At 35.7% G+C, this 24913-nt stretch overlaps 1 protein-coding gene across 1 annotated transcript in view; it reads right to left on the minus strand.

Moving 5' to 3' along the window:
• Positions 1-1490: 1490 nt before the first annotated feature.
• The window catches only part of GPC5 (glypican 5), a 588333-nt gene continuing 564910 nt past the window's right edge, over positions 1491-24913 (minus strand). Inside the window, exon 7 of the mRNA XM_023754707.1 lies at positions 1491-1658. Coding sequence (XP_023610475.1) covers positions 1491-1658 — 168 coding nt within the window. The remainder of the gene's footprint in view (positions 1659-24913) is intronic.

Genomic DNA, 24913 nt, shown 5'->3' on the forward strand with positions numbered 1-24913 from the left:
GAAATTATGGTACATATCAGTACTAAGGATAGGATAAAAATGAAAAATTACTCAGTAGTACCCTAATAGATAAGTATCATAATTCTAAAATACAGTGGAGGACATTTTAACTCAGTAAAAATGTTTTTAATAAAACCATTTTGTTTTCATTTTTTCTTCTTGTGATAAACTGTATTAAAACCAATAACAAAAACACATATACTTATCTGTTCCTACAAAAGTAGAAGATATTTAATTTTCACTAGGAAATTGTATTAATTAAATTAATACATTAAATTCTGTGGCCTTTGTTCAGTTGCTGCTCCAAGTGTACTAAATCCATTTACCTTCTATGTTAAATTTCTTACTGTGTTTAACAGAAAAATATATTTCTTTGTATTGATTTTTATCTTTGATTTTACACCTCTTTTGGCTTCTACTCCTTTATCTAATGTTTGGCTTATAAATAAGGTGCTAGAAGGAATGGGGCATTGATGCTTGAAACATTAGTAGTGTTCTACATTAACTATAAAAGAATAAAAAGCAAATAAAATCTTCTCCCACCATGACATGTCCAACAGACCCAAAATAGCCTGTTGTGGTTTAGAGGGGGACTGTCAGGCCAGTCTCCACAGAAGGCACAGGTCCAGAGATTACTTTATAAAGCAATTATCTTTGGTATGACCGGAGATAAATGAGTACTTGAAAGTTAGCTGCTCTGGGTACATTCACTTGCACACATTTCTCAGTTGATGACCTTGGTTGTCTCACCCATGTCAACAAATGTATACACATAACAATGGAGAATGTCTATTCCTCATTTTGTATGTTAACACAAGGAAACTAAATTCATTTGGTGATTTTTGTTTAATTTGACAGTTCCATCTTTTGTGATATTGATCGGTCCAGCTATACCAGAAGTGTTTTCCAAACCCATACAATCAAAACGAAGTGAGTGATTGGTAAGCATTTTTGGAAAACCAAATTCATAAGAGTTAAATCCAAGTAGTTGTTTGTTTGTTTTTTTTGTGTGTGTTTTTTTTACCATAACAAACATATAGTTAACCAATTTCTTTGCAATTTGACTATAATGAAAATCTATTAAATAAAATAGTTTGATATTATGGCATGATAATATTAAAATGCAGTATTTATTTATTTACAGGCCTTAGCCATCCTCGTTTAACATTATTCACCAATATACATTTATTATCCGCCATACTAGTTACTAGTTTGATCATGCCCTAAGGATGATCTCACTTTATAACCTTTAATTCTCAGCACTGATGATCATTCACTCGTTTCTCCTACAAAAATGTTACCACCATTTAAAAGCCATAAGTTAAAAATAAACAAAATCCCAAGCATGTATGTCCTAAATAACTAAAAGTAGGTTCATTTTCAACTCCTCTTGCATGCTTCTAAATTTACTGTCATTATTACTTTACATTCATAACAATAATTATCCTTAACTATATTTCAAAATTGATTCTTTAATAATAGTACTGGAATCATAACTTACAGTCTGTGATTTTTAGTGTCCTCTTGACTTCTCCACTTCCTGATCCCCCACAACCATCTTCATCGTCACAGTCCCCGCTGACCTGTTCAACCATGCCGCCACCACTGCCCAGGTGAACTTCCCACTTGTCGGGTTTGGGTGACCTACCCTGTAACAACTAAATATGGATTAAAAAATATATTAAGAGAAAATTCAAATCATTTAAAAATGCTATTCAGGAACATATATAGAAATTAGGATATGTTCTTATGTGGGTGTTCCATTTTGATGTAGACACTGTACTAAATCAAGTGCATAAGAAAAGTAAAAACGACTGAAATAATGATAAATAATGTGCAAGGTTTTACAGCCAAAAGGGCTGCTATCTGAATATTAGCTCTGTGCTAAAGCTTTGGAAAGCAAATAAAACCAGGTCTTCTTGCTCATGAAAAGTTTGGCAAGAGGATCCTTTGCTTCGGAATAAACAATGTTTAAGCGCAATAAATCAAACTCCAATGCAACACAACTTCCTTTGCAGTATATTACAGTATATTCTGCTGTTTCTTAAACCAACAATCCAAAATTTCTCAAAAATTATTTTACTAAACTGGTACTATTCTTCCAGAAAAAGGTTAAAAGAATTTTAGACATATACGTTTTTAGCTTTAGTTCTTGGATCAAATACATAGTCCAATGCATATAGCACAGAACTAAACCTTGGAACAAAAGACTTAAGTCCTACTTCCATTTCTATAAGTAAGTTAAGAAATTTAACCAACTTCTTGGTTCTCAAGCATTTCATTTATTTTTATGAGCAAAATAGATGGAATAGCTATTTTCCCTAGAGCAAAAGAGTGCTGGTAATATTTTTGAATAATATTATAAATGCCTGAACTCCTTTAAAAAAAGGTGATGTTATAAATAATAAACTATTTCACTTAACACAAAAGCTGAGTAAAATGATCCAATATATGATATTTACCCCTCTAAGGCAGTTCTGGAGAACACATGACCAGACATGAGCACTAGAGGGTACTGCTATATTATGAATGAAATATACCTCTGCTGAACACTTAATGGTCATTTACATTTTCAAGGTGCTTTATGAAAGCATTATGGTTGTTACTTCTAAGAGATTTTCTATATAATAATATTGATTATCAGACAGTAATTAAATGCACAACCCAAGGAAAGAAATTCATATTGAAAAAATAGAGTGAAATATTCTCCGTATACCTAAGAAAAATATATTTAGCATTTAAAGAACATTTACACTAAGCAACTACACTTTGACAATTCATAAGCGTTCCAAAAAAAGGTCATGAATTCTGAAATATTACAGTTCCTTAAAATGTATTTTTTTCTAATGAAAATGAAATGCTAAAACAACAGCAATACTTTTAAAATTCTTATCAGAATTTATTTATATGCATCAGCATTTTACCAAATTTATTAATAGGTATTTAATTTAAAAAGAGGGCTTCCTTTATGGTCAAGTGGATTTAGGCAACAATAAGTTACTATGTTTAATGCACTTATGTGTGTGCTTCTTCTTGCAGGAGAGATACAGATATATGACAAAGCACATGCAAATTCAAAATCCAAAACAAGAAAGGAAGGATAATGGCCTTGTTTTATACCATTTGCCATTTGTTATTTATCATAATCATAAAGGCCTTGGTCTCTGAGGTCTAACATACTTAGATTTGAATCCTGATTCTGACATATATTAACCATGAGACAATGGACATTATATAAATTACTGAATAACTAGCTTGTTCCCTCATATCTAAAATATGGACAATGATATACCTGAGCCATTTTTCTTATTGTGAGAAAAAAATACACATAAAGTACTTTGCACAGTGTTGGGGAATTAAAAATTAATATATTATTATTATCTACTTTAGTATGTATTCTATTACAATATTACAATATTACTTAAACACCCCCAGCACATTTATTGAAAGAATTCAATTAGGCGAGTTAAATCAAACTGTTTCTAAGTATTACCTGATAAGTATAACAAAAATCAAACTTTCTGGTGATGTGTTATCCCCTTTTGCTTCTGACATTCTTTCTCAACACTTTTCTATTTTAATTTTATTTTCTCTTTACTTCCCTAGTTATTATTACAATATTTTATTGGTTTCTGGGCAAAACAAAGATGGCATCTTAGGAACAACACCTACAATATACAAGTCATAAAGACCCAACCCAGCAAATTTGAACTAAAAAATACCACATGATCTCACTCATTTGTGGAATATAACGAACATTATAAACTGATGAACAAAAATAGATACAGAGGCAGAGCTGCATCGAACAGATTGTCAAACTACAGTAGGAAAGCAGTGGAGGGTTGCGGGGGTGGTTTAAGAGATCAACCGAAGGACTTATATGCATGCATATAAGCATAACCAATGGACACAAGACACTCAGGGGTGGTGGTGAGGGCATGTGCCAGGGGATGGGGGAGGCCGGAGGGAAAGATATTACATGTAAATCAAAACTTACTATTTTAAGAAATTGGTTTTGGTTGAAAGCAATTAAATATGTTAATTGTTAGAGAATTATTCATTTATTTATAGTGACTTATAAAGATAATTTATAACATTGTTTTAAAGAAAACTTTTTTTGTTTTTTACATTTTTTTCTAAATCACTGAAGTAATCTAAGAAACATCTATAAGACACAAGAATTCACATATTTAAAAGAGAGAACTATACAAAACTATATTTTAATTTAAATATCTGTGGTGGATAGAATTGTAAAATAGGCCCCAAAATGATCCACTCTCATTCCTGGACTATGAATATAATGTCATTGTCATATCCACTACATTACATGGCAAAAGGAAATTTGCTAATGTAATTAAGGTTATAATTCAGCTGACTATAAGTTCATCAAAAGGGAGACCCTATAGGTGGACCTACTGTAATCACATGAGTTCTTTGAAAGCTGAAAATTTTGCCTGGCTATCAGCATAAATCAGAGAACTTTGAAGCTTTGGGAGGGAGGAAGGATGATTGGACTATAGAGATCAGGCTGTTGGCCTTGAAGGTGTTAACTTGGATGTTGTGAGAGGACCTATGAGAGATTCTGCCAAATTCCTGCTGCCAGGAACTGAACTTCCAGCAACCTCTAGTTGCTGAGAGTGATCCACTTTACAGCCTGCAAGGAAGTCAGCCTTCAGTCCTACAACTGAATTGTACCAACAACTTAGATGAGTCTATAGGAGGATTCTCCCCCTTACTCTCCAATTGATTCAAGCTTGGCTGACAGCTTGACTTGAGGCTTGTGAGACCCTAAGCAGAAAGCCCTGAGCAATGAGCCCATCTGGACTTCTAAACTATGGACCTATGCATTAATAAATAAAAGTTTTCTTAAATTGCTAAACGTGTGGTAATTTGTTGTGCAGCAACAAAAATGAATACACTCTCTAACCGCCACTTACTTCTTGGGCAATGTTTTCTTCTGGTCTCTTTTGATTCTCTAACATATTGCTCAGGATAAAATGTCGACATATTCATAAGACAACACCTACTGAAAAAAAGATTATGCTATTGGATTTGACCTAGTTTCTATCTTTCAGGTTCTCTACCTTTTTCAATGCCTCCACTGTTTTCCAATTCTATGAGCAAGAGATACAATTGCTGTTCCCTATGATCAACTTATCCAGCTATATCCAGGATCAATCTGACCCATGCTGTCAGGCCCCCAATAATCCCATCTCCCTCTAGTACAGTGATGGCGAACCTTTTGAGCTCGGCCTGTCAGCATTTTGAAAAACCCTAACTTAACTCTGGTGTCACATATAGAAATTTTTTTGATATTTGCAACCATAGTAAAACAAAGACTATTTTTGATATTTATTTTATATATTTAAATGCCATTTAACAAAGAAAAATCAACCAAAAAAATGAGTTCCGTGTCACCTCTGACACACGTGTCATAGGTTCGCCATCACTGTCTAGTTGGATCAATACTTCTGTCTCCTCTGTATGAAGGTCCTGCCTTACAATACTCATTTTCTTGCTTCTCAGTTATCATGCATCCACAAATGTTCGTTTTCATTCTCACAATTACAATAAAACTTAACTTGTAAAAAATCCCAATAAATTTCCCATCAACTAAAATAATAGGATTTTCACAGTAAGATCCATATTCAAAATCTCACATCTTTTAAAAATATATTTTTATTGATTTCAGAGAGGAAGGGAGAGGAAGAGAGAGATAGAAACATTAATGATGAGAGAAAATCATTGATTGGCTTCCTCCTGCACATCCCCACACTGGGGATCCAGCCAGCAACCTGGGCATGTGCCCTGACTGGAAATTGAACCATGACCCCTTGGTTCTTAGGTCAATGCTCAACCGCTGAACCACACCAGTTGGGCAAATCTCACATCTTTTGAACTAAGCTATTTTGATTTCTTCTGAGTTTGCTCATCTTTCTCCTCACATCAAAAATAAAGACGTTTCAATTAACAATATAAATCCTTTATTCTTTTTAAAAATAAAATAAAAATAAAAGGCGTAAATTTTACCTGGCTATCAGCATAAATCACAGAGATTGTAGCTTGGTGACAGGGGAAGGAGGACGGACTTTTTAGTCTCTTTCTGGGAACCCATCCTGACAGATTGTGTTCTCATCTGTATGCATATTACACTCACGTCTTTGTTTATAGCCCTTATTAACCTGTAGTTCATTTCTAAGTAAGGATTGGATATAAAACATACTCTACCACTTTGTATATTAAAGTAGAACCATTTGTCTCCACTAGTAATGCATCACCACAACTTATCTTCCCAACTCCTTTTTCTGCAGTGGACATCAGTCTCTCTCATCTACTAACACCAGCTAATTTCTCCCTAATCAGTACTTTCGCCATGCCATTTCTCTGCCTTAGCACTCTTTGTGACTCTTTACTATCAAAAACCACTGGTTCCCAACATGCCTGGAGGATAGATATCAGTCCAGATAGATAAGTCACAGAAAGAAGTCTGGTGGTAAAATGTTTGAGGAATTCATACTATGGCCCCTTCTTGATATCCCTGAAGAATTTGAAAGGAAGCAATTTTGTTTAGTTTAGGTTCACCTCTCATTTTCCAAATTTACATAAGCAAATTAACCCCTCCTCCATTGACATACTTTTGGAAATGTAGCCTAAAAAAGAAGTTCAAATTTAGCTTCCAGTCAAGGTCCCATATATGATATAGTTTTAAAAGAAAATATGTCTAAACACTGCCCACTGCCCCCAGTACCCAAACTCAGCCACACAGCATTGTGTTTTTCATACAGAAATTATACGAATGCATAGTCAACAATTTGTTTATGCTTGTTTTATATTCTCCTCGCTCCCAATTTTTGTTTTTTCTTCACATAGAATAACCCCTTTGCTCTTCAACTTATTACAGTATACCTAATTTTAAGCTTAACTCAAATAACTTATTTTTCCAGTCCACACATTTTTCTCTGACCTTTTAAATGTGTGTACCATTCATTGACAATTAACTTTCTTGGGCATATGCTATTGGGAAATATGAGATTTTGAATATGGATCTTACTGTGAAAATCCTATTATTTTGGTTGATGGGAAATTTATTGGGATTTTTTTACAAGTTAAGTTTTATTGTAATTGTGAGAATGAAAATGAACATTTGTGGATGCATGATAACTGAGAAGCAAGAAAATGAACATTGTAAGGGAGAACCTTCATACAGAGGAGACAGCAGTATTGATCCTACTAGAGAGACATGGGATTATTGGGGGCCTGACAGCATGGGTCAGATTGATCCTGGATATAGCTGGATAAGTTGATCATAGGGAACATGATTTAATCATCATATACTCACCATCATGATCATAGGGATTTCAACATTGTTGATGCTAAATAAACATGGTTTAATTTATTTATTTTAACTTTGAAAATAGTTTATTATATTTACCCTGTCTTCAATGCCCTTTATATCTAAGTCAATAAAGCGCTTTCACTTTTACTCAAATCTTTGGAGGCCATAATGTTCTAGAATAACTTTGGATTTATGCTTATTGACTGGAAGATTGATTAATTATTCATTCAGTGACATCTATTGAGCACATACTATACAATGTGTATGCATTTTGAAAGACATACATTCATATAAATTTGAATTCATACTATGTTTTAGTTCTTAACAAGTGCTCAGTATATACCTTACTGTACTTCCAATTTGACATTCATGAATATGCAATAATTTAGAATTAAAATAAAAGAAATAATATAAAGTCAGATAAAAAGGAGCAATAGACTAAAGATTTAGTTTTGCAATCTTGCTAAATTATTTTTCTTTTTAATCCTTAAAAAGAAATAAATTAAAAATAATCTCATTCCTGAGTACCTGGAAACATGTTTTGCCTCTGTAAATTGGGAGAAAAAATATTTATTTGAAAGATCAAAGAAGTTATTTAAACAAAAATTTGACATTAAAATATCATATCAAGAAATATTTCCCAAACATATCTATTTGCCATACTAATTCCTATAAACTAGAAAGAAAGAAAAGGGAAGTTCCAATGACCTTTTTAAATGAATATGTAAAAATATTTTTCAAATAATTGATTTGTGCAAAAATATTTTTTTCTAGGGTATGGAGGGAACTTTAGCTTCATAATTTGGGTCATCAGGTAATGAAATCCTCCTTTCTTTCAGGGAGGACCAGTCCTTTCCAGTCCTCTCCTCCCCCAATGTCTCCTAGAGACAGCAAGCAAATCACCTCCGTTCCCCAGATCTTTTTGCTTCACCCAAACAACAAGTGTTATTTCACATTCTACTCTGAAACCACTTCCATCAAAGAGGAGCCCTCCTCACATGTCTTTAATAAAACAAAAGGGTTTCCACATGTGCACATTTAAAGGAACATTCACAAACAAAATGACTATAGAATGATAATGAAGCCAATTTCTATAAACGTCACATGAAAATAAGTAATATTACAACAGACACACTCATACCACATCCTGTTACAAATATCTCTTCATTTCTCCCACATACATGAATAGTTGTTGAATATATTCATAAAATATAGAACATATAAGAATTTTTCAAAACTTAAAACGTCAAATGATTTAACATTACTTCTCTGGGCTTACCTGTTTTGCATCTGTAAATTGGGAGAAAATATATTTATTTGAAAGATTTTTGTGAGTTATTATTTTGGTTCAATTATGTAAACTGCTAGCATACTTCAAGTGTTCATTATTATCATTATAACCAGGAAGAAATGGTATTGCTGATTCTGTCTTTGAAGGAGGGAACATATGGGAGTAAAAATGTCCCCCTTCATCTTCATACTACCTTGAATGATGTCATTTTGAACACTTGAACCCTGTCATGAAGGGTGGAAAGCTGATAAATACTTGTGCATTTCTAGCACAATTATAATAAAGGGTATGATTTGAGTCACAGCCACACATTGTGTGCCTTTAAGCAAATCACGTAAGCCCATTAAAACTCATTTTATTCTACTGAATAATAATGCAAGGGAGGCACTTTATGACCTTTAAAGCAATATGCTCATTTAGAGTGTCTGTGCAAGACACTGCACCCATAAAATTGAGAAGTAAACAAAGTGAGAGTAGAGTGAAAACAAAAACAAATTTTAGGGTGTTCCTAATGCCATGCAGTATATGCCTTTAGCTGATTAGCTGAAAATAGTCATTTTTGATGACGGATGCTTCCTGCTTATATTTAATTGGTTTAGGAAGCTCATTAGGGATGCTATCTTGGAGAATGATTTTGGTGGGTAGAATATCTGATGACTCTAAGGCAAATGTATTTCTTTCAGCTGGGGAATTAATCTCTCAGTAGACTCAATTTGCTTTTTATTAACTGGCACTATTCCACGGTTGCAATAGCCTTTCAAACCAATAAATTCTGGCAATAGGTGGCTCACATACACAACGTGTTTACTGTGAAAGAGAAACATATTCATCAAATTCAAAAATCTCTAAACATGAGTGCAATTGAATGTGCTTCCAAATCCTATATATAATGATATATCTCTAAAACATTTCCTCGATCCTCTTACAATCATTTATACAGATATATAAGAAGCGAAGGTATTTAGAAACTCTTAGTCATCATATATGTACCTCTAGTCAATAATTCAAACATAGACATGGTAAAATCTGCTTTTTTATGAATTCATATTATTGATGGAAATATGTAAGTGAAAATCAAAATGTTGACAGAAATTTCAAAACAGATAACTAAAGAAATAGAAAAAAAACCCTGTAATTTTATTTTTTAATGAAACATCTCTAAAGAATACATTTTAAGAGGAGCCTGAAAAAAAATCTCTATGTAGGGTGGGGCAAAAGTAGGTTTACATTTGTGAGTACATGAAATAGTTTATTCTTGTATTATTAATTATTAAATTATTTTCTATAGGACCAACGGTAAACCTATTTTGCCCCACCCTGTATATACATACAAATATACACATATGTATGAATTTAATTTTGTTACAAAGCAATTAGTATATGCACTTTCATAAATTTAACTGAAACCTATAAAGAAATATACGGGAATAGGAAATCAACAGTTCAAAACATTTTAAAATTAGAACTCTGACTCAAAATTTCTCAATGTATTTTTAAACTACTTCTGTAACATATTTTAAATGAGACCTTAAAAAGCCCACAAACTCATAGATACAGAGAATAGACTGACAGCTGTCAGAGGGGAGGTGGTTGGGGGACTGGGTGAAAAAGGTGATGGAATTAAGCAAACACTAACAACTCATAGACAGACAACAGTATGGTGACTACCAGCAGGAAAAGAGAACAGGGGGAGGTGGAAGAAGGTTTATCTTTAGGGGGAATAAGTGGTGATGGAAGGAGACTTGACTTGGGGTGTTGAACACACAATAAATATACAGATGATGTATTATAGAATTGTTCATCTGAAACCTATATAATTTTATTAACCAACTAGAGGCCCAGTGCACGAATTCGTGCGTGGGTAGTCCCTCAGGGTGGCCTGCAGGGATAAGGCCCCAGCTCATGCCCCCAGCCTCGCAGCCTTGCAGCCCCGCCTGGCACCCTGCAGTGGCCTGGCGCCACCCCCTCACCTGCTCCACCATCCTGCCTATGGGACAATCGATAGGGGCTGCCCCCCCCTTCCCCCGCCCCCCGCCCAGCTCTCTCAGTGCCAGGAAGCCGGGTGGTGGCCCCACCCTCTGCCACCACTGCTGCTGGTCACGGTCTACAGGGCAATCGGTGGGGAGATCGGGCCCCCACTCACACCCGCCTTGGCCTGGTGCCTCCCACTCACCTGCTCCACCATCCCACCACAGTTCCACTGTTATTAGGGCCCATCAGAGCTGGCAGCACCTTCACTGCTGCCCGCTGCCAGCGCCACATCACTGATGCCCGCCATGGTATGCACTGCCCCCTGGTGGTCTGCACATGTCACAGTAAGTGATCGAACTCCTGGTTCAACTCCCAGTCAAATGACTGCCTGAGGGGTCAATTTGCATATTAGGCTTTTATTATATAGGATATCACCCCAATAAAATCAATTTAAAAAATAAAACTATATACAGACTCTCAGTATTGTCTTGCAATGTAACTTCCCTTTCCCCAAACCTCCAACTCTGTTCCCATCTCCACCTCAACTCACTCCACCCTATTTTCACATTTCTCACTATCACAGTCATCTTTTAAAATTTTTACTGATATCAAACTTTCCCAAGCTCTCTCTTTCCAATTTAGAAAATAGTTTATCTACAAAACCTAACTATCACAAATCTCCAGATTTATATTTTCAAAAGCAGCTAAACCTCTACACACTACTCTACTTAAAAAGCCAAAGACATTTTACAATATGTCACGTTCTGTTAACTTGACCAAACACATAAGTCATTTCCGTAGGATTTCTTGTCAGTGCTTCCTTTCAGTTTGAGCTTTCTGATCTTGGCCCCTGTTGCACCAGCAATTTGAAAGGTCACTGTTTTGTTGACATTTGGTTTATGCAATGCAGTCTGGCAATTTATAAAAGTCTTATGATTTTGTAAATAGAATACTGCACTTAGAAAAGGCTTACTACATTCACTCTCTGGCCTGTAACACTGCAAATAAGTCATTTTCTCTTGTTCCCAAAATAAAATTCTGTATGTCTCCTTTCCACCATGCCTGATCCTTAAGTCTAACTGAAAACATGGTCAGTTCTATCTTCTGAGCTGTCCTTTCAAAAGTACCCAGGTAAGTTTACAATTAACATGTGTCCTAGTCCAATCTCTAAAGTAGACCTCACAGGAAAGTTAAAACTAAAAGACATCAAGGTAGCTCAGAAATAAAAGAAAAATAGACACATCCTCAAATAGAATTCAGAAAAATATGGGGACTAAAAGAGAAAGTATGCACGACAAATATTATCAACTCTCCAATGGCTCTTGTAAAACGTCTATGTGAAAACATGCCAAGGACCTGAAAAGAACTGGTGCGTAAAGAACAAACAACCCCTTAGTTAATGTCAGGGCCTTCTAGAAAAACATCCATGTCATGTTAGCTGGCAAGACACAGTGGATCAATGCCCAGAGTAGGAGAAGAAACAAGGACATGTTGTGAGTAAGCAATGTATAATGACCCCACATCAGCAGAATAAAGGAGAAGGGAAGTGAATATTATAAGTAAATTAAAAACATGTAACATGTTTAATGGAATAAGTAGATGTGGAGTGCAAATTTCTGAAAGCCAAACATGTTATTATGCACAGCACGATGTATAACAATTATACTTCCCAAAATAAAAAGAGAATATTTTTATATCACTCTCTTACTTCCAAGCTGAATTATTAATAATTTTCTAGATCATTGCCAAATATTCTAAGTCATTGCCAACATACACACACAAATCACAAATACACATTGGCACCTACAGACATAATAGGAGAGAAACCATTCAGGTTTCCTGCTGCTACAGGTTAGTCTATAATTTAAATTAAAGGACATTCAAAATAAGAATGATAAGATATTAAATAATTTCCATATTTTTCATTTCTTAGGTACAGAGTAAATTTATATTATTCTTGGTTTATCATTGAGGAATAGTTTTTTCAACATGTCCAAAAGCCTGTATCTCCTTAGTTAGGTCTTCATATGCATGAAGAATCCGCAAACAGCCCAGCTGGTGTGGCTCAGTGGTTGAGTGTTGACCCATGAACCAGGAGGTCATGGTTCAATTCCCAGTCAGGGCACATGCTCGGGTTGTGGGCTCAATCCTCAGTGGGGACATGCAGGAGGCAACCAATCAATGATTCTCTCTCATCATTGATATTTCTATCTCTCTCTCCCTCTCCCTTTCTCTCTGGAGTCAATAAAAATATATTAAAAACAAACAAAAAAACAACAGACAGAAGGATGATGTTCTTTCTATAAGAAATATGGGAATTAGAATTATTCATTATTAACCATTGTTTCCTTGCCATTTTTTTATTACCTCAGTGTGTGTAACAGGAATACAAGATTTATGTCATTCAACTGTTATGTTGTAACCATTACCCTTTAACCATTAACACTGATGTCAGTGTTATGATGTCACGGAAAGATAGAAGAGAAAAAAGTAAGAAGGAAAGAAAGGAGAGGAGGAAATAAGGGAGGGAAAGAGGGAGAAAGACACTAATCAAGATACATTGCCAACACAAGGCTTCCTTGATTATAAAATATTTTATTTCTTAATTCATCAAAATTTCCACTGCCTGTTTAAAGAAATGTGAAGGATGGCAAATTCATTTAAAACCTGCCGTTGGCAACTAATCTAGATTTCCTTCATTGGCCAGCTGTGCAGAATTCATTCTCAAATCCTCTATTAAAACATTCTACAGAAGACTCACCTAAAGTTTCCTGGTCTATTAAAGGTCGCTTCCAAAAGGAGCTCATTCTGATTGCATTCAGTAGGACACCCTTGTGTACGCCAGATGGCAAGGAAAGTGATGTCTTCACAAATGTCATTCTGATTTTCACCTTTGCATTGAAATCCCCTTAATCTAGCTTTCTTTACATAAACTCTAAAAATATACCAAATGAGGATTAAGACAATGTGGTTTTATTAAATATTTTAGAAATAGTTTGAGGAAAATGGATGAAATTTGAGGTTGTGGCTGTCTTAAGGAGAGTTAGGTGGGTATTTGACTGAGATTCTAAGCCAAATTCTCCTATTAACTATTGAAATGTGTGACATTAAATCATTTAAACTTACTGGTCCTACATGTTTCAGGTGAAAAAAAGAAGAGGCTGAAAGTCCTCAAATGTGTCTTATAGCTCTAAAATATTCAATTCTAACATGTTTCAAACCATTCTAACATTTGGTTTAGAAATGGGTATTATGTCCCCCTTACTGCAGCCCTTCTTGACCTGCATTTCGTTTGCATTCCTTTTTGTGCTGGATTTAACTTTTGGATTAAAACAAAACAATACAAAAAAAAAGACCAAAAAACTATAGCATGCATTTCTTGTGAGTTGAATTGTGTTTCTGCCAAAATATATGTTAAAGTCCTAAGCCCCAGTACCTCAGAATATGGCCGTATTTGGAAACAGGGTCTTTACAAAGGTTATCAAGTTAAAATGAGGTCTTTTGGGTGGGTCCTAATCCAGTATAATTAGTACCCTGATAAAAGGGGGAAGTTTCAACATGGAGACAGAAATGCACAGAGTGAAGACTAGGTGAAGAGATACTGGGTTTAATTTTGTGTATGGTGTAAGATGGTGGTCTAGTTTCATTTTTTTGCATGTATCTGTCCAATTTTCCCAACACCATTTATTGAAGAGACTGTCTTGACTCCATTGTATGCTCTTGCCTCCTTTGTCAAAATAACCTCAAAATGGATAAAGGACTTAAATATAAGATGGGAAACCATAAAATTCTTAGAAGAGCCCTGGCCAGCTTGGAGCATTGGCCTGCAGACTGAAGTGTCCTGCGTTTGATTCCAGTCAAGGGCATATGCCTGGGTTTGGGGCTCGATTACCAGTAGGGGCGTGCAGGAGGCAGATGACCAATGATTCTCTCTTATAATTGATGTTTCTCTCTCTCTCCCTCTCCCTTCCTCTCTGAAATCAATAAAAACATATTTCTAAAAAATCTTAGAAGTCATAGGCAGCAACATAGCAGACATTTGTTTTAGCAATCTTTACCGATACAGCTCCTAGGCAATGGAAACTAAGAAAATAAACAAATGGGACTACATCAAAATAAAAAGCTTCTGCACAGCAAAAGAAACCATCAACCAAACAACAAGAAAGCCCACTGCATGGGAGAACTTATTTGCCAATGTTATCTCTGATAAAGGTTTAATCTCCAACATTTATAGGGAACTCATACAACTTAACAAAAAGAAGATAAACAATCCAATCAAAAAATGGGCAAAGGACCTAAATAGACACTTTTAGAAAGAGGACATACAGAAGGCCCAGAGACATATGAAATCATGCTCCAAGTCGCTAATCATCCGAGAGATGCAAATCAAAACAACAATGAGGTATCACACCTGTCAGAATGGCTATCATCAAAAATCAACAAACGACAAGTGCCGGAGAAGATGCAGAGAAAAAAGAACCCTCTTGCACTGCTGGTGGGAATGCAGACTGGTGCAGCCACTGTGGAAAAGAATCTGGCATTTCCTCAAAAAGTTAAAAATGGAACTGCCATTTGACCCAGTAATCCCACTTCTAGGAATATATCCTAAGAAAACAGAAACACCAATCAGAAAATATATATGCACCCCTATGTTCAAAGCAGCACAATTTACCATAGCTAAGATTTGGAAGCTGCCTAAGTGTCCATCAGCTGATGAGTGGATTAGAAAACTGTGGTACATCTACACAATGGAATACTATGCCACTATAAAAAAGAAGGAACTCTTACCATTTGCAACAGCATGGATGGAACTGGAGAGCATTATGCTAAGCGAAATAAGCCAGTCAGAGAAAGATAAATACCACATGATCTCACTCCTTTGTAGAATATAATGAACAACATAAACTGGTGAACAAAAATAGAACCAGAGTCATAGAAGCATCCAACAGACTGTCCAACCTATTAGGGAAGGCGGGGGATGAGGGGGTAAGAGATCAACAAAAAGACTTGTATGCATGCATATGAGCATAACCAATGGACACAGACAGTGGGGGGTGAGGGTATGTGCTGCAGGGTGGAGGCAGCCTGGGAGAGGTCAATGGGGGAAAACGAGTCTTATGTAATACTTTAAAAAATTAAGAATTTAAATTGAGAGAGAGAGAGAGAGAAAGAGAGAGAGAGAGACTGGGAGAATGAATGTGAAGGTGAGGATTGGACGGATGCAGGCACAAGCCACGGAATGCCAGTGATCACCAGTCAACCACCAGAAGCTAGGAGACAAGCATGTAACAGATTCTCCCCAGAGTTCTCAGAGCCCTCAGAGGAACCACGCTTGCTGACTGCTGACGCTTGATTTCAGACCTCTAGCCTCTAGAACTGTGACACAATACATCAGTGATGGCAAACCTTTTGAGCTTGGCGTGTCAGTATTTTGAAAAAACCTAACTTAACTCTGGTGCCGTGTCACATATAGAAATTTTTTGATATTTGCAACCATAGTAAAACAAAGACTTATATTTTTGATATTTATTTTATATATTTAAATGCCATTTAACAAAGAAAAATCAACCAAAAAAATGAGTTGACACGCGTGTCATAGGTTCGCTATCACTGCAATACATTTACATTGTTTTAAACTACCTAGTCTGTGGTACCTTGTTACAATAGCCTTAACAAATGAATACAAAGATATACACTAAAAAATGCATGAATTCTAAATGTGCAACTTCAAGAAATATTTTTTTTATTTTAACCATTTTAATATCTTTAAATGTACAGTTAAGTGGCATTAATTACATGCAACCATCATCGCCATTTTCAGATATCACCCCAGATATTCTATAACCATTAAACAGTAACTCCTCATTTCTCCTTCCTGCCAGCCCCTGGTAGCCTCTATTGTACTTTTTGTCTCTGTGAATTCAACTATTCTAGGAACTGCATATAAGTGAAATCATATACTTATCCTTTTTAAAAATTGATCTTTGAGGGAGGAAAGGAAGAGAGAGATGTGGGAGAGAAACATCGATTGATCGGTTGCCTCCCACACGTGCCCTAACCTGGGATTAAACCTTGAATTAGTAACCTGGGTGTGCACCCTGACCAGGAATCAAAATGCCACCTGTTGGTGTACAGGACAACACTCCAACCAACTGAGCCTCACCCGCCACGGCCATACATTTATCCTTTTGTGTGTGGCTTATCTCACTTAGAATAATATTATTTTTCTATTTATTGGGGTGACATTGGTTAATAAAATGAATAGATTTCAAGTGCATAATTCTATAATACATCAACTGTATATTGTATTGTATATTCACCACCCCATGTTAAGTCTCCTTCTATCACCATTTGTCCTCCCTTTACCCTCTTCTATTCTCCCTCCACCCTCTTTCCAACCTCATTCTCGTTACAAGATTTTAAGCAAAAAACCTTCTGTGCTTCAATAAAAACTTGATATATTTCAATTTTGAATGACCATCACAGTGTTTTTGTCACTGTGTATCTGGCATTTTGCCCATGTCCCTGTACCAGGTGAGTGCCCTCAAATAGTTGGAACCTACTTTGATGTATTTGTCATTTCAGACCAACATCTGGTATTTAGATGCTTAGTTTCACTATGTGGATTCAAGAACATTAACCTTTAACCTACTGAACCCTGAACAATATTATGTATGTGTCTGGTTCATGAACCCTTTTTAGTATAACCCTTATTTAGGTTTATTACTATATAATTTAAACACCAAAAAGAGCCTGGCTATTTAAATAAATGACTGCTTTTCACCTCATATAACTTAATTTCACATATTAATAGCTAATATTTTCATGCAAAAATTACATATTAGTATCTTTTGATATACATATATGCCAGAAGCATATGAGAACTATTTATTTTTTTATGCAAACTGGCTTCCTGTAAATGTTGCTCTCATCTCCTCAATCTTTCCTTCTTTTCCATGTATTCACTACCTATCGTTTTTTAGCTGTTCATCTAGAAATATGCAATTTCTCTTTCGTTAGATTATGATGTTTTCTCAACTAATATTACCTTTTCCTCTGTGCAGTTGATTCTAAGTATGAGGATAAAAAACATGACCAGCTTATTAAACTTTTTCTTAAGGGTTGGGTTGAAAAAATTATCCCTACAAAATTGCACTTAAATATAAAGGGAGTAGATGGCCAATTCAAAGCCATCTAGGCACCATCACTGACTCCTCTTCTATATTATCAGGTATAACTCTAAACCATTAGGATACTAACAATGACAGTGGAAAGGAGAAGTCTGTGTGTATCCACACATGTGCACATATATATGCACACACGTGTGATGGCAGCTGTTTGAATGCAGTCATCTGACGGCTTGATAGGGAAAGATTCATTTCCAAGTTCACTCACACAGTGTTGGCAGGATTTAGTTCCTTGCGGGTCATTGGACGGAGGACTCCCCATCAAGCACCTCACAACATGGCAGCTCCTTTATCATAGCAAGTGGGCAAGAGGACCAAAGAGAGTAATTGCAAGAGAGGGAGAGGGCCAGCAAGATGCAGGTCATAGTTTTTATAACCTAATCACAGAAGTAACATTCAATTATTTTTGATGTATTGTGTTCATTAGAAACAAGGCATTAGATCCAGCCTACACTAAGGAGAGGAGATCACACAGAACATGAATACTAAAAGGTTAGGATCACAGAGAGCTATGTCAGGAGCTGCCTATGTCTCCATCTCAAATAATTACCTATTTTCCTCTTCTGTGATTATGTTATTTTCCTTTGTAAAACACTTAAATTAAGCTCTATAAGCTGTAGGGGTTGGGAAATCATTTGGTCTGGCTCTGCCAAGGCATTACATGTGAGTTAATTAAATGTTTGACCAGATATAGCAGGCTAATTTACAAGGTGACCATTGTTACGGCCCACGAATGATGTTATAAATATCCCAATGGCCTTTGGCAGCAAAAAGGTTTCCCATCCTGGAGAGTAAAGGTCTCTGCAGTTTTTTATCTCTCCCTTAACCCCCTGATTTACATAGGTACATAGAGTGGCTTGTTTCCCTTCCTTGCCACCAGCTTCACACATGACTCACGTGTATAGTGGAAACCCACTCTGTGTCTGCCTAAGTTTGTCTTCAAAATCTATATATTACTGACATGCAGGTGACTGTTTTACCCACTCTAGAGAACCATTTGATTTTCTACTTTCCCCATTCTCTAGTTTCAAGAGTGTTGATTGCTTTCTATACCTAATTTCTACTTCTCTTTGTCAACTAGGCTTCTATAATAACAATACACTGGCTACAATTTATTTTTCTCATTTTTGCAATGTCATTTTCTTCATTCCTGTGCAATTTCAAGTAAAAGGGACCCTTTCTAAAAATTTTCCTGCAATATATGCTCCTGAACAATGTGACTGGACTACTCCAATCGGTTGTAATAGCCAGCTCTTTTCAGTTATCTTTTCCTTTTCTTAGTTGAGCTCAAGAATGATTCTACACCATAGAGAACTTTCTTCTCCATTATGTACAGAGTGAGTTGGGAAGCTAATAATGTAGGAAGACATTTCTAAGAATTGCTAAGATTTTACTGTATTAACAGTTTCTACCCTTCTTTGAATGCCTATTTATATTGTTTATATTTCTCTTTGAGATATCAAAGTTGATAAATAAATTATTTTAAGTGACTATATTCTAGGAACTAGATGAACAAAGTTGAATAACAATAAAAACCCTAACCTTGAGGATTTTCCAGTATCATTATTGTAACTACATGGTAGCACAATGTCATTCATTTTTAAAAACAATAATTAGAAAGATGGTCAGTGAAGAAATATGACTTTCTTGGAAAAAGGTATACATAAACAAGGTTTACTTAAAATTAAGAAAGTGATATTTGGTAAATTATGTTTTGAATTATTTTCTTTTAATCCTCACCTGAGGATATTTTTCCATTGAATTTTAGAGAGAGTGGAAAAGAGAGGGAAAGATAGAGATAAATATTGATGTGAAAGAAACCAACATTGATTGGTTGCCTCCTGCATGAGCCCTGATCAGGGCCCAGGCAGGGAAGGAGCCTGCAACCTAGGAATGTGCCCTTGACCAGAATCAAACCCAGGACCTTTTGGTCCTCAGGCCAACGCTCTATCCACTGAGCCAAACCAAGTAGAGCTGAACTAATTTTTAAGGATCTATCTTAAAAATATGTTTAGAAAACAATGTATAAATTTTAATCATTATTATTCATAGGAAGGTAAAGGGTTTCATAAAATTTTTCAGTAAACTTTCCTGACCTTTATATATTCAGTTTTTACCCCTTGTTTACAATCTGACTGAGCTGCAAAGTTGTAACCATTATCCAATCAAAATGAAAACTAAAAGGTCAAGACATTGTATATTATAGTTGCTTTTCAAAAATTGTGTACAGCTTTCAAATTCTGGCACATTTTTGCAAGGCCAAACTTGTAAAATAAATACATGATGACATAAATAAGACCCAGGCTCCTGGGGAAACTTGTAATAAACATGAAAAAAAAGTCCAACTCCCTGTCTTTTTAAAAATTTTCATATTTTAAATGTAGTCTTCAAAATTCTAGTAAGCTGGGTATAGAAATGTCATAAAATAAATAATGTTACAGCTGCCGTAAAAACTACTAATATTGTAAATATTTTCAAGGCTGCAAATTCAGAACTTCCTTAGAGCCCTGGCCCATGTGGTTCAGTTGGTTGGGCATCGTCCTGTGCACTGAAAGGTTGAAGGTTTGATTCCCGGTCAAGGCATACATCTGCGTTTTGGGCTCAATTCCTGTAGGGGGTGTGCAAGAGGCAGCCGATCCATGTTTCGCTCTCACCTCTCTCTCTCTCTCTCTCTCTCTCTCTCTCTCTCTCTCTTTCTCTCTCTCTCTTTTCCTCCCTCCTTCCCTCCTTCCCTCTCTCTAAAAAGAAATAAATCTTTAAAAAAATGACTTCCTTAGATTTACAAATTAATATATGCAAATACTACTTTGAACTATTTGTGAGTTTTAGTAATTTCTATTATGGCAACTATACATTTTATCAGTTATTTGAAAATAAGAGATGATTATAAGATAGGGAATGTTGTCTCCTAAATTACCTCAATATGTGATCCAAAGAAGACAGTATCAAAGGTAAATATTTATTTTCTGCAGGATCAACTTGATGGGGGCATATAAAGTTTCTCTGTAGTTTATATTTTCAGTGTGTTAAAGCAGAACAAGGACATAAATTGTGTGTTTTGAAACATTTTTAAGTTGTCTGGTTGCCAATATATATTAACCATATATAAGGAATAAAACTAGATAGTTGAAAACGGGGGTGGGGGTAGACTGACATATTGATTAGGAGAGGGCTAGAAGCAAAGTCTGCCAGTAACATTAAAGCTATCAACCATAACAGAAGCAATAGATGGTGTTTCTGATCTGATTGGAAGTTGAGGTCGTGGAGAGAATGCCTACATGGCCTCATTTACAGAAAAGTTTTGAGAAGTTGGAAAAACTGTGAGAAAAAGCAAAGATGATGGTTTGGGAATTAGGCCATATACAGAAAGGTGTGAGGATTAGCACCTAATTAAGCACCTACAGGCAAAAGCAAGAGGAGGCAGATTTGGAACTAGGTTTTCCCACCTCTATGGCCCTGAGAAGAAACTGAGGCCAGAGACCCAGAAGCCTGTGGCTACTAAAAGCAAAATGGCCAGCCCTTGATCAAGTAAGCAGTGTTTTTGAAAACCTAATAAACTTCACTCTGAGCCCCAAGTAGAATTATGATCTGGAAGACAAAGGGCACCTCAAGGTTCCTAAGCTCCTGTTTCTCCAAGTACAATTTCCTTCTAAAACTACTACACCAGAGTGATTACTGCTTACTCTGCATTGGTGAAACGGTTTTAATAGTTACATTTCTGTAGCTCATGTGATATCTGGAATATTGTGGCTATCACTAGACGAATGCCACAAGTCTCCAGCTGCATGTTTTGTTGCAAGTTGCTTCTAACAGAGGCCAAAATGGAATTTACTTCTTCTCTAGCCTTGATTAGATTATTCAAGAAGAACACTGGATAAAAGTAGCTTACCTTAGTTCCAATTATAAGATGTTTTTCTATTATTTTAATTTTATAAGCAAATATAATTGAAACTCTCCTCACATCTCAGCAATCTTTTCAGAAAAGACTTGCTGTGTATTTGGCCATAATCCTATTGGAAATGCAGCTGTACATGTGCAATGAAACATGAATGTCCTGATATTACCTGGTGTTTGGTCTGTGTCTCTATTTGCACATGCTTGGGGTGGTCATCCTTAGTGTCCTTGAAATGTAAGATAGTGTCAATCCTGCATCTCTTGTCTGTACATATCATATCAGAAACTATGAAAAGCTGTCAGTCTATGGCTCTCCTGTTCCATACAACTGGAGTAGCCTCTTTTTTGCTGACTGCCTTGTCATGTGGATTTACCCTCCTAAATAAATTTTATATACCTATATGTCTCTTAATTTTCCTAATGGATGCTTTCTTTCAGGCACCTTGATTTTCCAACTAGTCTCTTTTAGTAGGATCCTGATTGGCATACTTACCTCACTCTCAAACACAAATCCTAAGTCATTGGCTAAAAGAGACTTTGCCAAAGCAGTTTCCATACTGCAGTCCATGTGATCTGTACATGTTGCAAATATCAAATTGCCACTTCTATCCTAAAATCTTAAAAAAAATGTATAAAGTTCAAACTTACTACTGTTCATAGTATCTGTAAGGTTTTACCTCTCTTTCCTTCACACTCTCATTTCTTGCAACCCTTTATGCAAGTCCTAGTCATAACAAGATTTTCTTACCCCAGGCACACCATCCTGTCTTACTTGGTCCTTTACAATTGTCATTTAATACTAGAGGCCCAGTGCACAAAATTCATACATTTGGGGGAGTCCCTCAGCCCAGCATGTGCCCTCTCACCATCTGGGAGCCCTTGGGGTTCCTGCCACCTCCACTGCGCTCGCCAGCCCTGAGCCTGGCTTCTGGCTGAGCAGCGCTCCCCCTGTGGGAGCGCACTGACCACCAGGGGGCAGCTCCTGTGTTGAGCGTCTACGCCCTGGTGGTCAGTGCGAGTCATAGCAACCGGTCGTTTCATCGTTCAGTTGATTTGCATATTAGCTTTTTATTATATAGGATTGATAGAATATGCATTGCTTCAATTCCAAAATCATCTGACTCCCTTGTCTTTCAGGTCTCAGAATTTGCTCTTCTAAAAAAATATTTTAAAAGAATAAAAGTCCAAGAGAAAGAATCATTAACAAAAAGATTTTAGGGACAATTTAAGGCAAGACCTTGAGTAACTTAAGTCTAAGCAGGAGGTGCTTACACCTGTTCAGTTTTAGTGAGAGATTATGAAGACCAGGTAAAAGAAGTATTCATGGTGAGAGAAAATTCTACAGAAAAAAAAAATAGTGGGGAGGCAAGATCAAGAGGATTTGATGACTGATTTGAGGGTCTATTAGAGCAACCACATGATAATGAAGAACTAAGAAGGAAGTTATTTATATTTTATGCTGGATATGTACATCAAAAATAATCTGCACAGATATGGCTATTAAACTTTTGAGCATTAAAATTGATGACTGAATATTTGTATGTCTAGAAAATAAGTGGTCTGGGGATAGAGACTTAGGTAACAATGATATTAAAGGACAATAAAAACAGGAGGTGATAGCAGAGGAATGTGAGAAGACTGTTCAAGAGGCAAGAGGAGATCCACACATTTGGACATGAGATGCAAAGGAGAGAGATGTTTCTGCAGATAAATTTGGCAAAGAATACAATATTATAAAATTTTTGTCTAGAATAAAACTGAGAAGAGTCAGCATAAAATTCTATAACCACATGTGGGGAAACAAGTTTTATTAGAATGCTGTAAATTAATGCTATGTTGTTGTAGTTTATTAAAAGATTCATGTGATGACAGAGTAAAGATAGTGAGTTTAGAATATGCTAACTTTTTCACTGCATGGAGGGCAGATATGGTAAAAGTAATGAGAATCCAGGGGTCTGGGGTAAATTCCCAGTACCACAGCCTTCTCTGTGTGTGGGATAGAGCTTCTTAATTTTGCTGATCATTAATGTTCACAAAGCCCAATTAGGATTATAATAATGCTTTCCTTGCAAAGTTTATTTTTATGTTTGTTGATATATGTAAAAGCAAGGAGAAATATCTGGAATATCATAAGTAATCGACAAGGATCTGTCATTATCATTTCCACTTTATAATTATAAGTATATTACCCAGCATATGGCATATAGAATAAATAGTAGTATTTTTTAATATTATGTTTAATTATTATTGATGTTGATGGAAAGTTTAGAATAAAGAAATTTCAAGAGAATATATGAAGTAGGAGTTAAAAAGAACATGAAAGGTATAACAAAGAAAAAGATAATTAATGGAGCAAAGTGCTGGGTTGAAATAAACAGGTCAGATGCAGGAATCAGCCTTGGAAGGAGGAAAGTACTATCTTACTCTGAAATTGGATAGACAAGGATAGAACAGGTTAAACACTGAAACTTCCATAAGGAAAAAAAATATTTGGAAGAAGTAGCTTGGGAGGGATTTAGTCATTTCAGGAAACAAATCTGCTCATGCATATTGTGATGAGTTTCAGGTGATAATTGGATTGAGAAGATAGAAACTGGTATAGAACAGTATGGTTTACTCCTAGGTATCTTATTTTTTGTTGTTGCAATGGTAAATGGAGTTGCTTTTTTAGTTTCTCTTTCTGTGAGTTCATTATTGGTGTATAAAAAAGGCATAGATTTCTGGGTGTTAACTTTGTATCCCACTATGTTGCTGAATTCATTTATTAAATCTAGTAGTATTTTGATGGTGTCTTTATGGTTTTCTATGTACAATATCATGTCATCTGCAAATAAAGACAGTTTTCTTCTTTTCTAACTTGGATACTTTTTTTATTTCTTCTTGTCTGATTGCTATGGCTAGCACTTTCAATACTATGTTGAACAGGAGTGGTGAAAGGGGCATCCCTGTCTTGTTCCAGTTCTTAGGGGAAATGGTTTTAGTTTTTGCCCATTGAGATGTTGGCTATAGGTTTGTCATATAAAAATTATGTTGAGGTATGATCCCTTTATTCTCACTTTGCTAAGAGTTTTTATCAAAAAAGGGTGTTGGTTTTTGTCAAATGCTTTTTCTGCATCAATTGATATGATCATGAGGTTTTTGTCTTTCAATTTGTTTATGTGGTGTATCACATTTATTGATTTGCAGACATTGTATAGCCTTGTATCTCTGGAGTAAATCCCACTTGGTCATGGT

Source organism: Myotis lucifugus, unplaced genomic scaffold, assembly GCF_000147115.1.
Source record: "Myotis lucifugus unplaced genomic scaffold, Myoluc2.0 scaffold_64, whole genome shotgun sequence".
NCBI classification, from domain to species: domain Eukaryota; kingdom Metazoa; phylum Chordata; class Mammalia; order Chiroptera; family Vespertilionidae; genus Myotis; species Myotis lucifugus.